Source organism: Miniopterus natalensis, chromosome 6, assembly GCF_054644295.1.
Source record: "Miniopterus natalensis isolate mMinNat1 chromosome 6, mMinNat1.hap1, whole genome shotgun sequence".
NCBI lineage: Eukaryota > Metazoa > Chordata > Mammalia > Chiroptera > Miniopteridae > Miniopterus > Miniopterus natalensis.
The window spans coordinates 45,927,895-45,940,404 of NC_142086.1; the positions used below are offsets into that span (position 1 = coordinate 45,927,895).

At 45.7% G+C, this 12,510-nt stretch overlaps 1 protein-coding gene across 4 annotated transcripts in view; it reads left to right on the plus strand.

The window, feature by feature from the left end:
• KALRN (kalirin RhoGEF kinase) overlaps positions 1-8,664 on the plus strand; it is a 573,972-nt gene extending 565,308 nt beyond the window's left edge. For all 4 annotated transcript variants that reach the window (XM_087818187.1, XM_087818188.1, XM_087818189.1 and 1 more), the window contains exons 58-60: positions 3,803-4,003; positions 7,220-7,358; positions 7,930-8,664. In XM_087818187.1, coding sequence (XP_087674313.1) covers positions 3,803-4,003; positions 7,220-7,358; positions 7,930-8,475 — 886 coding nt within the window. In that variant the 3' untranslated portion in view covers positions 8,476-8,664. The remainder of the gene's footprint in view (positions 1-3,802; positions 4,004-7,219; positions 7,359-7,929) is intronic.
• Positions 8,665-12,510: the final 3,846 nt, after the last annotated feature.

Genomic DNA, 12,510 nt, shown 5'->3' on the forward strand with positions numbered 1-12,510 from the left:
GACAAGAGGCCGATAGAAATGCATGTGTTGTTGTTGATGATGGTGATGCTTATTGAGTGTCTGTAGTGTTCCAGACACTGTGCAGATATTACACAAAAGCTGCTTAAGCTAATCCTTACAACACTGTGACGGCGTTTGAGTAGATTTCCAGTAAATGGAATCTCAGTCTTGGGGGGCTGGTAAGTAACTTCCTCGAGGTCCCACACTAGTCATGTAGAGCCAGGACTCAACCCCGGGCTCCCTGACTCTGGGCCTGTGCTTGGTTGCCTGCATATGTTGTTTTTCATCATAGCAAATTTTGTCAAAAATAAGCTGTAATAATTGAAATCTGGTTTGCTTCATGGTATTGAAGTTTGTGATATGACCCTAATCATGAGCAGGTCAAACTGGTCTCATCAGCTGGATGCCCCAGTTAATTCCTCGCTGAGACATAAATTTGCTGCTGATGGCCTTAGGCTAAGGCATGTTTTAGCAAGAAGAGATGGATGTTTTGATATTTATAAAAGGGGGGGGTCAATTTTCTGATCTGTTCAAAGCATTTGGTGGTTTTTCAAAAATCACATCTCCAACAACCTGAAACTTACTCTGTCCCTCATATTTTCAGAAGATCCTGTAAACGTGCTGTGTGTTAATAGAATGGAAATAAAACATGTAGTACTCACATGAGACACATGAAAGATCTCTGTGCCAGGGCATAGAAGTGAGCCCACTTTCTCCGTCACACCTAAACCTAGAATTCTAAGCGCATATGACTATCTTGTTAAAAATAACTGAATATTGTAAAAATCATGGTGCAAAATGAAATATCTTAACTCCTACAGCCCGTTTATAGAAGCAAAGAGCACCTGAGCATGGCATATTAACCAGAAATGAACTATATGGGCCCCAGTGCAGTGTAAAGCAGCCAGAGGGTTAGCCTCCAGGAAAGCTGACTGGTTACCGGTGCAGGACCCAAAAAGGTTTGATTGGGGAAGGAAGTCAAAACCTGAGGAAAGACAGAGACAGTGGCTGCGAGTTTTCTGTTTGTTTGTTTTTTCTCCTTTGCCCCAAGGTTGGGCCAAGTCAGGACACTGTGCTGCACACACAGGGAGGAAGTACTCCGAGAGAAACCCATCTTTCTGGCCAAAAGATGGAGAAAGGGGGTCCCTTTGAGCTGAAGAGAGCATGGAAATTCCCCTGTCCCCCCTTTCTTCTCTCACTGCTTTACCCCAAGAACATTCATGCAGAACTGTCTGAAGCTAAAACTCAGGGAATCCTGTCCTTCTGGCCAGAGGAACCACAAAAAGGGGCCCATGGGGGAGCCAAAGAATGGGGGGTAGATCTCAATGAGCAGAGAGCTAGACACCTTTATAAGGGACACCTGCAAAAGATTAGGAATGATAATGCTTTGGACATGGACAGTTAACATCATCAGTTGCACTGGAAGTTAGAAGGCAATGGAATAATTCCTTCAAAATTGTAAATGAATGTTTTTCCACCTAGAATTATACTCGGCTCAACTAGCAATCGAGTATATGGGCAGAATAAGCACATTTGAGATACTCAAGTTTCAAACAACTGACTTCTATGCGCTCTTTGTCAGGACTGATCGAAGAAGGCCTTCTACCTCAAAAAGGAAAGGTATTCGTAGTTTACCAGCGGGTTGGTTGTGAACAGCACTGACGTAGGTCCAAGAATGTAAACACGAAACATTAATTACAATATAATTCTGTTGGGAGACAGGGGACGGGAAAGTGGCTCAGTGTGGAGACGGAGGGAAGAGACTGAAATCTCATCTTTCACGGTGGGACGTCAACAGATAATAACTTAAACTGAAAAAAAATCAAGGAGTCACACAAAACATACTCTGTTTAGAGTCACAGAAGTAAATGCCTAAATAATCAGCCGACATGTGTTAAATAACCTCTAGGGGAAGACAGACGGGGATGGGTGGGATGGTGGATGCTGTTGTTTTTAATAACCAACCCTGTAAAGCTAAATGACTTTAAACCACGGGCATGCGTAGCTTTGACAGACACAAATAGAAATTAAGGCGGCAGTACTTGGATATGGCCACAAAGTTCGGGAGATCTGTCCTCAGCAAAGCCCTCTGGAAGGACTCACTTGTAATAATCTAACTGACGAGGGAGTGCTGTTAAAAACCGGAGTGGCAATGTATTCATTTATGATGTAAAAGAGAACTTCCAGTTTGGCCAAATACTTGTGCGCTATGCCAAGAATGATGTCTGCTACGTTATAGGCCTTCAATTAATATTTGCCCGATACTTGTTTAATTGATTAGCACATTCTCTATTTGGAGGGAAATCTATAGCAAATATATATATATATATTTATACAGCTGCTTGGTGAGCACAGAGCCAGGTCAAGGAGTCAGCTGGACGACCTTGGTCACGGCCACGGTGCCTGATGCGTGCGTTTCTGCTGCAGGAATGAGCTGCTCTTCAGACCATTCGCTGCTCTACTTGTGGGTTAGGGCACCTCATGGGCGGGCCTGGGTGGCACTGGCTTGTCACGTCTTTGACCCTCCCTTTCTCCGCTGCCCTAGCCGATCAGCCCCCCTCCCTGACCCCTCCCCAACCCCCACCCCTTTCTGTTTCACTCTCTCACCACCCTGCACACGGCTGCAGCTGAGTCTGGGAACATTTTGTTTATTTTAGGTGCAGTTAATTTTGTTAGATGTAAAAACAGAATGATGTTAAGTACTTGTTAAATGTCCTTGTCAATTAAAGATTCGAACTAAAGTACTAATGAGTGAAATAACACGGTATCGGGATTTTGCTTAAAACACTTCAAAAAAAAAAAAAAGAAGCCGAGGGCAGGAGAGGAAGAGATGAGATGAGGCTGGTGAGTATCCTCGCCGCTGTCGAATATATAGGAAAATTTCCATAATAAAAAGATAAGTATACAATAAAATTAAAAACTACCTCTTTAAAAAATTTTTTTGAAATTATTATCCTTCTTTAACGTTGTTACTGTTGTTTTTGTCGGATTTTATAGAAATATACTCTGTTTAGAAAAGAAAACAGAACCTGTGGTTGATGTTCAGAATGAGGGGAAAATATATTGACTAAAAAATGATATTAGTTTTGGTTTAGGGTTTTGTTTTGTTTTGGCATCTCAAAGAATCCTAAAATGCTAAGGAAGAGAAAATGGTGTTTCTGAGTGAAAACATTATCATTGAAAACACAGTCGCCTCCCCCCCTTATCCATGGTTTCTCTTTCCACAATTTCGGTTACCCATGGTCAACTGTGGTCTGAAAATGTCAAATGGAAAATTCCAGAAATAATTTATTAGTTTTCAACTGTGCGCTGTTTTGAGTAGCTCGATGTGATCTCCCACCACCCCACTCCCTCCCACCTGGGACGTGACTCGCCCCTTTGCCCGGCTCCCTGCCCGTTAGTCACTTACCAGCCATCTCGGCTATCGGAGCAACTGTGGACGTTCACCATGCTTGTGTTCAAGTAACCCTTAGTTTAATAACGGCCCCAAAACACAAGGGTAGTGATGCTAGCAATTCAGATACACCAAAGAGAAGCCGTAAAGGGCTTCCTTTAAGTGAAAGGTATGTGTGTATAGGAAAAAACATAGCGTATGTGGGGTTCAGCACTGTCTGCGGGGGGTCTTCGAGCAAATCCCTGTGGATAAGTGGGCGGCTAGAGTACAGGAAAATAGGAAAATAGAATTCCTAACACAATGTTACCATCTGGCCACTTCAGAGGAAATGTCACAAATCCTTAAATAAAACAATACCTAGTTGATTAACGAATATTGACAAAATGCTTGCTCCCTTTTGTTTTCCAGAGGCCGTTTCTCCATAGTAAAGAAATGCATTCACAAAGCTACCCGAAAAGATGTTGCTGTGAAGTTCGTCAGCAAAAAAATGAAGAAAAAAGAGCAGGCTGCCCATGAGGCTGCCCTCCTCCAGCACCTGCAGCACCCACAGTACATCACTCTCCACGACACCTACGAGTCCCCCACGTCCTACATCCTGATTTTGGAACTGTAAGTGCGGGTGTCGCCTCTCTAAGCTGGTCCCCAGCTGTTTGGGTTATTTATAGCAGTTCTATTAATACAGTGTCTTATAGTTTACAAAGTGCTCTGTCACATGCGCTCTGCCCTCCAGTTTATAAAAATGTTATTCCCATTTTATAGATTAGAAAATCAAGGCTAAAGAAGCACCTTAAAATGAACTCCTTAAAACTAGGAACTGGAAAAGCTGGGACTTGAACCCACAGCTCTCATTCCAGTTCTCATTTTCTTTCTGTTATGTGCCCTTGAGCTGGGCAGTTTAGTCAAAGCTTATTGACAATAGGCTTATTGACACGGGTGGAGCAGAGATGAAAGAGAGGGGTTTGTCCATCAGCCCATTGCATCCCGTCAACCGTGCAAGAAATTCCTTCTCGGGTAGAACCTTATCCTTGAAGCATCCCGGTCCTTCTAGATTTTCTAGGGACTCAGGCAACCATATACTTGGCCCCAGAAGACATCAACTAAAGCAGTGAGGTCACATGCCCCTCGCCACTACCCTAAGCTAAGAGCAGAGAGCATGCTCGGTGGTTTAGAGAGATTTTACGGAGACCGAGGCCCTGGGCCTGGAGAGAGGACAGACACTGTCCGCTAAGGCCAGTGCTGTGTGTGGCTCCAAAGGAGCCTCTGTTCAGGAGAGAAGCACGTCCACGTCCAGCGCCCAGCTGTCATTTTAGTCTTGCTCCCGCGTGCTTCTTAGTCGACCTCAGCGATTTTCAACCGCTCTGCTGCAAGAAAACATGCGATACGTGACTATTTCGTCGGGGGCACTGACCTCTTTTCCTTCAGATTGTCAAATAAAAAATGACAACACCCAGCACAATAATAGCTGTCCAGTGTGAGTGCATCAAAACTACACCTATTTTTTTTGTTGTATCTGCAAAAAATATGCTCTTTGGTGTGCTGCGGAATTTTAGTAATTCGCTTATGTGCCATGAGATGGAAAAGGTTGAAAACCGCTGTTCTAGCTGTGTGTGTAGGGGGTCTTTGAAGAAGTAACTTATCGTAAAGGTATTTATGACGGAAAAAAGAAAGCCGAAATGCAAACATCTTAGGCTAAATTTTGGACTTGGTTGAAAAGAAACAAGAGGAGACAAAGCCGACACTGTTTGCCTTCGTAATTCTTCTGCGATACTCACACAGCTGCGCAGTCGCTGGTAGACTGTCACTTTGGATGTAACAAACACACTTACAAACAGCCTCTCCGAGCGTAACCTGTTCGCTGGGAGCTTCCTAACTCAAAAGGTGAATTCTGTTGACAGTGAATTATTTTTGCTTATAAGTGACATGTTCTGCTTGACTATCCCTCCAATAAAAGGTATTGTCGCTTGCGTACCAAGGTGGTGCAGCAACCCAGCACCTCTGCCCCTTCAGACGCGCAGGTCGCCGTTCCCAGGGAAGGTGTTGATTGCCAGGTTCTTGGTGCAGTGGACAGAAGTGTCCTGGGCATGGAGAAGCTGGGCTCCGGCCCCAGCTCCGTGGCTTGAGGCAGTGTGTGCGGCTTCCTGGACCTCAGGGTCCTCATCTGTGAAGTCTGAAGACTTATTCCCACGTCTCAGAGATGTTGCGGGGATTAAATTAGAAGAATATCGGATTGAACTAGTTTATCATTTACTGGGCACTCGTTATGTGCTGACCCCTGTGCAGACCGGGGCCGGGGCGGGAGGGCCAAAGACGGAAATAATAGTCCTTGAGGACAAACAGATGAATGAATGATTTCAATGTAGCATGAAAAATGCATATATTTAAAAATATATATCTTTATTGATTTCAGAGAGAGGAAGGGAGAGGGAGAGAGAGAGAGCGAAACGCCAATGATGAGAGTCATTGACCGGCTGCCTCCTGCACGCCTCCTGCTGGGGATGGAGCCCGCAGCCCGGGCATGTGCCCTGACTGGGAATCGAACCGCGATCTCCTGGATCCTAGGTCGATGCTCAACTGCTGAGCCACGCAGGCTGGGCGATAAATGCATATTTTGGAGAGGGTTACTGTGAGAACATAGAAAGGTAGTTGGTTGGACTTGAGGTTCAGGGGAGATCTCTGAGAGGCAGGTCCTGTGCTAAATCTTAGTTACGCTGTGACTGGGGGATCTCCCTGTCTGTGTCCATCCAAATCGCCGGTAGAGCTTTTCTCTCCCAGACAACTGAAGAAGACAGTCGAGGTCCTCGGCATCTGCATTACCCAAGAGCTCTAAGTGTGAACTTGGTGGCTGGGACTTTGGGATCTCAGGGCAGTGCTGCTGTTAATTTCTCCCTTAAGTGCTCCAAGAAGTCCAGGGGGATGCATCTCACAAGCCCAGCACTACCTCTCCCCACGCTCACCACGCCCACCCACCCCCGGCAGGTCAGAGCAAGGCAGGCAGAGGAGGTCTTCCCTGGTCCCAACCTTTGCTCCTGTCCAGGGAAGCAGAGGAGACCAGTGGGAAGGAGCGAGCTGGAGAAGGGAATGGAAACTTGGCCAGGGGGTTTCAGCCGTGCTGGAAAGTAGTTTCTGACTTGCTCAAGCTTCTCTGCCTGGGCGTTTCCTGGGGATGCGCCTTTACAGCCCAGCGCACGTTAGAGGACACGCGCCTGGCATCCGGTCGCGCCTTGCTAAGAGGGCACAGCTACCCGACAGGAGCTACTGCTGCTACCGATTATGCATCAGTGCCTCGTTGTCACACTTGGTCCTTGCACGTGCCTCGTAGTGAAGCCGCTGTTAGTGCTCCCGCTGTGGTTTTTCCCACTTGAAAGGTGAAGTAACCGTAACGCAGAGAATTCAAATGGCTTGACCTGAGCTCCCAGCCTGTAATGGGCAGAGTCGGGATTCCCATCAGGGTCCGCCTGGCTCCTCCTACCTTGTTCTCAGTCACAAGTTAATCAGAATATTGCTGAGATAGCTCCCAATCTCTCTCTCTCTCAAGAATTTCTCTATTTTGCAACCTAACCTCTCAAAGGGCCTTTGAGTTGGACCTTTTATCCTGCGAGCGATTTTAAAAGTGAACCAAACAGAATGCGTCGTCAACAAGGTTATACACGTTTGTGCTCTGAAGCACAGCGCATTTCTAATTTTATTTACTTGATTTCTAATTTATTTTTGTTCTGAACATTATCCTGACCTGGGGCTGTAGGAAAGAGCTTACAGACGCGTACGTGTGTTACAGTTTTCTTTCTCTACAAGCATATTTCTGTGTCTTTTCCTCCCTGCTTTCAGGATGGATGATGGCCGGCTCTTAGACTACCTTATGAACCACGACGAGCTGATGGAAGAAAAGGTCGCTTTCTACGTCCGAGACGTCATGGAAGCTCTGCAGTACCTTCACAACTGCAGGGTTGCCCATTTGGACATCAAGGTAAATAAGAAACAGCCACCTTGCAGGGAGATGACCAAGGCCAACCTGCCAGTCAGTACCCTTGAGGGATGTCAATTCTAATTCATTTTATTTACTTAGAATCCTCGTGAATATTAAACAGAATCTAGGTTGCCACACAATTTAAGTGTATAATTCCCGAGTTAACGAGAGCACGATGACAAAGACATTTGGGGGAAGAGGAGGCAGACAAGCTTTAACCACTACGTCTGACTCTGTAGAAGGAAGCAAGTGAGTGTCAGCTTTTCCATACTGTTCAAAAAAGCCCCACATTCCCCAAAATGAATAATTTATTTACTTGATTCTCTGCAGAAGTTAGGGGTAGTTAAGACGACATGATTTTCATTGTCAAACGACTTCTGTGACGTTCCACCCAAACCCAGTTTAGCCGAGCGTGAAGCCGCCTGTGTGCTTTGCAGAGGGAGCGTCCCATACCCTGTAGGATTTATCAAAATACAGCAGAGCTGGGTTTGAACTAGTGGAGTCCTCGGATATTAAACAGAGAGCTGAATGTGCTTCTCTTCCCCCCGCCTCCCGGGATCTACCTCCTCAGCCCGAAAACCTGCTCATCGACCTGCGGATTCCCGTGCCCCGCGTGAAGCTCATCGACCTGGAGGATGCGGTCCAGATCTCGGGCCACTTCCACATCCACCACCTGCTGGGCAACCCCGAGTTTGCCGCCCCAGAAGTGATCCAAGGTATCCCCGTGTCCCTGGGCACTGACATCTGGAGCATCGGGGTCCTGACGTACGTCATGCTGAGCGGGGTCTCCCCCTTCTTGGATGAGAGCAAAGAGGAGACGTGCATCAACGTGTGCAGGGTGGACTTCAGCTTCCCCCACGAGTACTTCTGTGGCGTGAGCAACGCTGCCAGGGACTTCATCAACGTGATCCTGCAGGAAGACTTCCGGAGGCGGCCCACGGCGGCCACCTGCCTGCAGCACCCGTGGCTGCAACCCCACAACGGCAGCTACTCCAAGGTCCCCCTGGACACCTCCCGCCTGGCCTGCTTCATCGAGCGCCGCAAGCATCAGAACGACGTGCGGCCCGTTCCCAACGTCAAGAGCTACATTGTCAACCGGGGAAACCAAGGGACGTAGCCAGGCCCGGCCCGGGAGGTTTCACATGGAAGCGCAGTGTGAACCAAAGCAAGACTGAATGTGTCTGTAAATAATCCCGTCCGTTGTTTCACCCCATGCCGTTCTCTGGGCTGAGAGACGGTACCTCTTAAACCTTGTCAGTGGATATTCAGGGTCTGAGCAGCAGTAAAATCACCCTAAATCTGGGGGCTCTCCAGAAGGTCGTTCAGAAGAGATAAAGGAGAAAATCACAGAGAGTGTTACAAAGAGGGGCGAGGATAACAAGAACATTAGCTGTTACAAAATCTTAATTGTGCGTTCCAAAATGAGCGGGCACCTGGGCGGAGCTTCAGCTCACTAGTGAGGCTGCAAGGTTCCTGCCTCGGCTGAAATTTTAAGCAAAAAGTTCTATTTAACAGATGTCATGTCTGCCAACTATCCTGGTTTAGATTCCTTAGCTATAGTTTCTTAATAGGATACATCTACACACACGGTGAAATATATCCCATTCTGGTTTCAGAGTTTTATAACATAGAGATATATATGAAATCAATCATAAGTAACTTTGAGTGCTCCAGTTAAGACAGTAATTTATTTACCGAAGCATTGCATTGTTTTGACGAAGCACAATTAGATGACGAGTTTTTTAGAGCATTTTCTACATCTTGTATAGAAATCTTTTACCAGAACCTGTGCACTCAGAGAAAGCAGATACCCTTTTGCAGTCTGTGGACGAGAAGACCTTTCTCTCAGTCACAGGCCTTTGACTCATGTAGGTTCTGTATATGAAATGTTACTCCCCAAATTCACTGGCAGCTCAGAGTTCATCTGGCAGGAAAACCTGCCAGGAAATCAGTCCAAATGCAGTACGAGTTGTGGGCTATTTTTACGTCTACACTTGGTTTGAAATCTATAGCGAGTGTAACAGGTTCATACAAAAGGGCAAATAGACACCTTCCCTGCGGTTCCTCTGGACTCGTACCGACGCTTTCTCTGCGCTCTACAGCTGTAGGAGGCCATCCTCGGAAAGTGGGCCTACTTGATTTCTACCCCGTGTGGAAGCGAAGGGGTGCTCACCTAAAGGAGGCAGCCATATGGGCCTCGTAGAGGCCTGGTCCCATGTCCTTTCTGAAGCCATGGAATAAAATCCGATCCATCACCCTTAGAGAGCATTGAGTTTTAACTGCGATTGCAATACCCACCACACCACCATGCAGCCGCCGATATTTCCTGGGACCGAAAGGACTAATCGCACTTTGAGGCCAATGCTGCTTTCTGGTGTATGTTTTCTATACTAGAGGACTGTTAACTGCCCTTTGTTCTGCTAGTGGAAAAACAACCCAACCTGGGCGCTTCACGGGGTTTTTTTCTTTTTTTTTGTTTTGGAAAGCGTTTTTGTTTTTGCGTTTGTACACGATCCACCCTTTGTTCTCTAGAACGTGTTTTGAAACTTGTGGTTACGCAAATGATATTTTAAAAATATAACTCACGTGTTTGTCCAAATCAGGTTTAACAGCGTTGTAGGGTTGAGAACATTGAAATCATGCAGCTCAGAAGTGCAAGCAGAGAGCTGATGCAGGATAAAGAACGACAAACCTAAGTGAAAAAGAAGGGTGGACACTACGCCTGAACTTTAATGTGTAAAAACACTTATTCCCACAGTGGAAAGGTAGAATTAAAAACACTCATCGTTCCTTCCCACTGACTTCAAAGCCAACTTCCTCATCTGCCCTCCGCTTCATCCCATCCAAGATTAGAAATTAATAAATTAGTAGAAAGTATAAGCAATAAGACTAGACAGCACTTCGTATTTCCAGGATTAACCAAATACGTGGAAACTGGCTCCGACTGTGTTTGTTTCCTAGTTTTCGAATGGCCCTGGGCCATCAAGGACCCCTTCCTTCCTCACAGCGCTCTCCGGACTAACCCTCCATAGTCTTCATTGAAAAACAAATGTATATACAAATGCTATATGACATGATGTTTTAAAATGTAAAACAATTTACTAAAAACTCTTTTAGTAAACATGTCTTCATTATGAGACGTAGCATGAAAGAAGAGAGCCCGGTCCCTAGGCTCGTCACAAGATAGAGCGCAGGCACCGGGGATTCCAGATATCCACGGAGCAGGGCCTGGCACGTTCTGTTCTGTCCCCTGCCCTGGCAACTGAAGAGCCCCATGCTGAGTCATTTTGAGTGTTTGTGACCATGCAGGAGATAAGCTGAGTTTCTGTAGGAGAAGGGTAAGGCCTGAGACAGTGGATCATGCACTGCCCAGGAGAGCATGGATGGAATCGTGTTGGGGGGGGGGGGGGGTGACAGAATGTTAGAGCCAAAGCTTTTACGTTAGCTTTTACAGCAGAGTGGGATGATCCAGAAATGGGGTTGTATGGGATCCCCACCAAGGACACTTGCTGGGAAGTGAGGAGACAGGACAGGAAGGACACAGACGTGAAAAGTGGGATGATGTTGTTAACTGGAGCCAAAGTACAATCATTAGAGTAGGATGAATTTAATAGAGGCCCAAGAGAAAGAGGGTATGTTTTATCTAGTTTGGTAACTGAAGGAAACTATCGGGGAGGCTCCCTGCCTGCAAAGCTTCTGGTTCCTCCCAACAGGGATGAGGTAGCCATCCTGGTTCAAGAATTCTCCGTAGCAAGTTGGAAGTAAGAAGGAGTCCCAGAGCAGGGCTGGGAAACATGCTTTTCGGCTGCTCCGTGGGCAAATGTGGTGCGAGATGAAGGACCAGGGACCACTTTCTTGTACCTGTTTTGGAAGAGATATTCAGTCCTTTGTGTTAGAGAAGATAAAATAGTCCACTTCTTTAATTACAGTGGTCCTTGAAGGAAAAAAAAACTTAATGAGGAATTAGTGAACATGAACTTCTAGTTGAACCGGGAAAAATAAGCGTTGGTTCAAGTCACAAGTTTCTTGCTTGGCTAATATTCATTGCATAGGGTTGCGGGGGCAGAGGGGCGGGGGTGTTTTCTTTTGTAGAGGTGGGATGGAGAAAGAAGGGAAAGATCAGGGACAACCCATAATAATTTTTAAAAGGTATAATGATTTACTGCATCTTTTACAATTGTTTCAAATTAAATAGATTTATATCCACTTACAGCTGAATGCGGGAACATTTTTAAGAAGAAAATTATAGTGTTGGTTGGCAGTGTCCTTCAGGCCTCTCACAGCCGCAGCAGGCCTGGGGGAGTCGAGGAGGGGGCGGAAAGCTGGCTTCACTGCTTTGTGGTCCACGAAGCCTTTATAAAAGTAGTGCCTTTCGGAGGAGAGGATGGGAGATAAAGAAGCTCGTTGTATCTAGATTGACATTGTATTTATATTGCAGCATTGGTTCTTTGTTTTATAGCATCTTTTAAAGGAAAACATTTAAATATAGGGTGAGCCTGGGAATTCTTGAGTTTCAACCTCAGCTATTCCTGATTCGTCCTTTCTTGCAGAAAGTCTTTGTTTTTTTCCTGCCCCAAGCGTCCCCATTGTTAAAATGAAAGTTAGGGGGAAGGAGGGCAGACGTTAATTTCACAGGAATGTTGGAAGAATACCTTAGTTGGGATGTCTAGAAAATACTCTGATTTTTTTTTAAAGTGCTACACACTGCCAGTGCTAAGAATTTTGCCGATAGGAACTTTGAACATTCCAGGTTTTCAATATTTATGTCTTTAGATACCACTTGCAAACTCATGAGGTTAGAGTCCATCAGTTGATTTTAATTGGAAGTATTAGGTGATCTTCGTCTAAATGTTATTTGGTCTTAGCCTGTAATTTTGATCATTTAAAAGCTTGTCTACAGAAGGAGGTTAGGAAGAGCTGACTGAAGTCTTATGTCAATAAACTTTTCTCCAGTATTTCTTATGGCAGACACGAGTAAGATGCCGTCCAAAGCAACGGCTACTCTCTCTTCTCAAGCTTTGCGCTCTGGAAAAATTTCCAGAGAAGAACCCAAACAGCCACTTTCCTCACTGGGAGGGCAGAAGTGAGAATAAAATATTTTCTGATCTCACAACTCATTTCTTCAGAGTCTCATGGTCATCTACTATAGAGG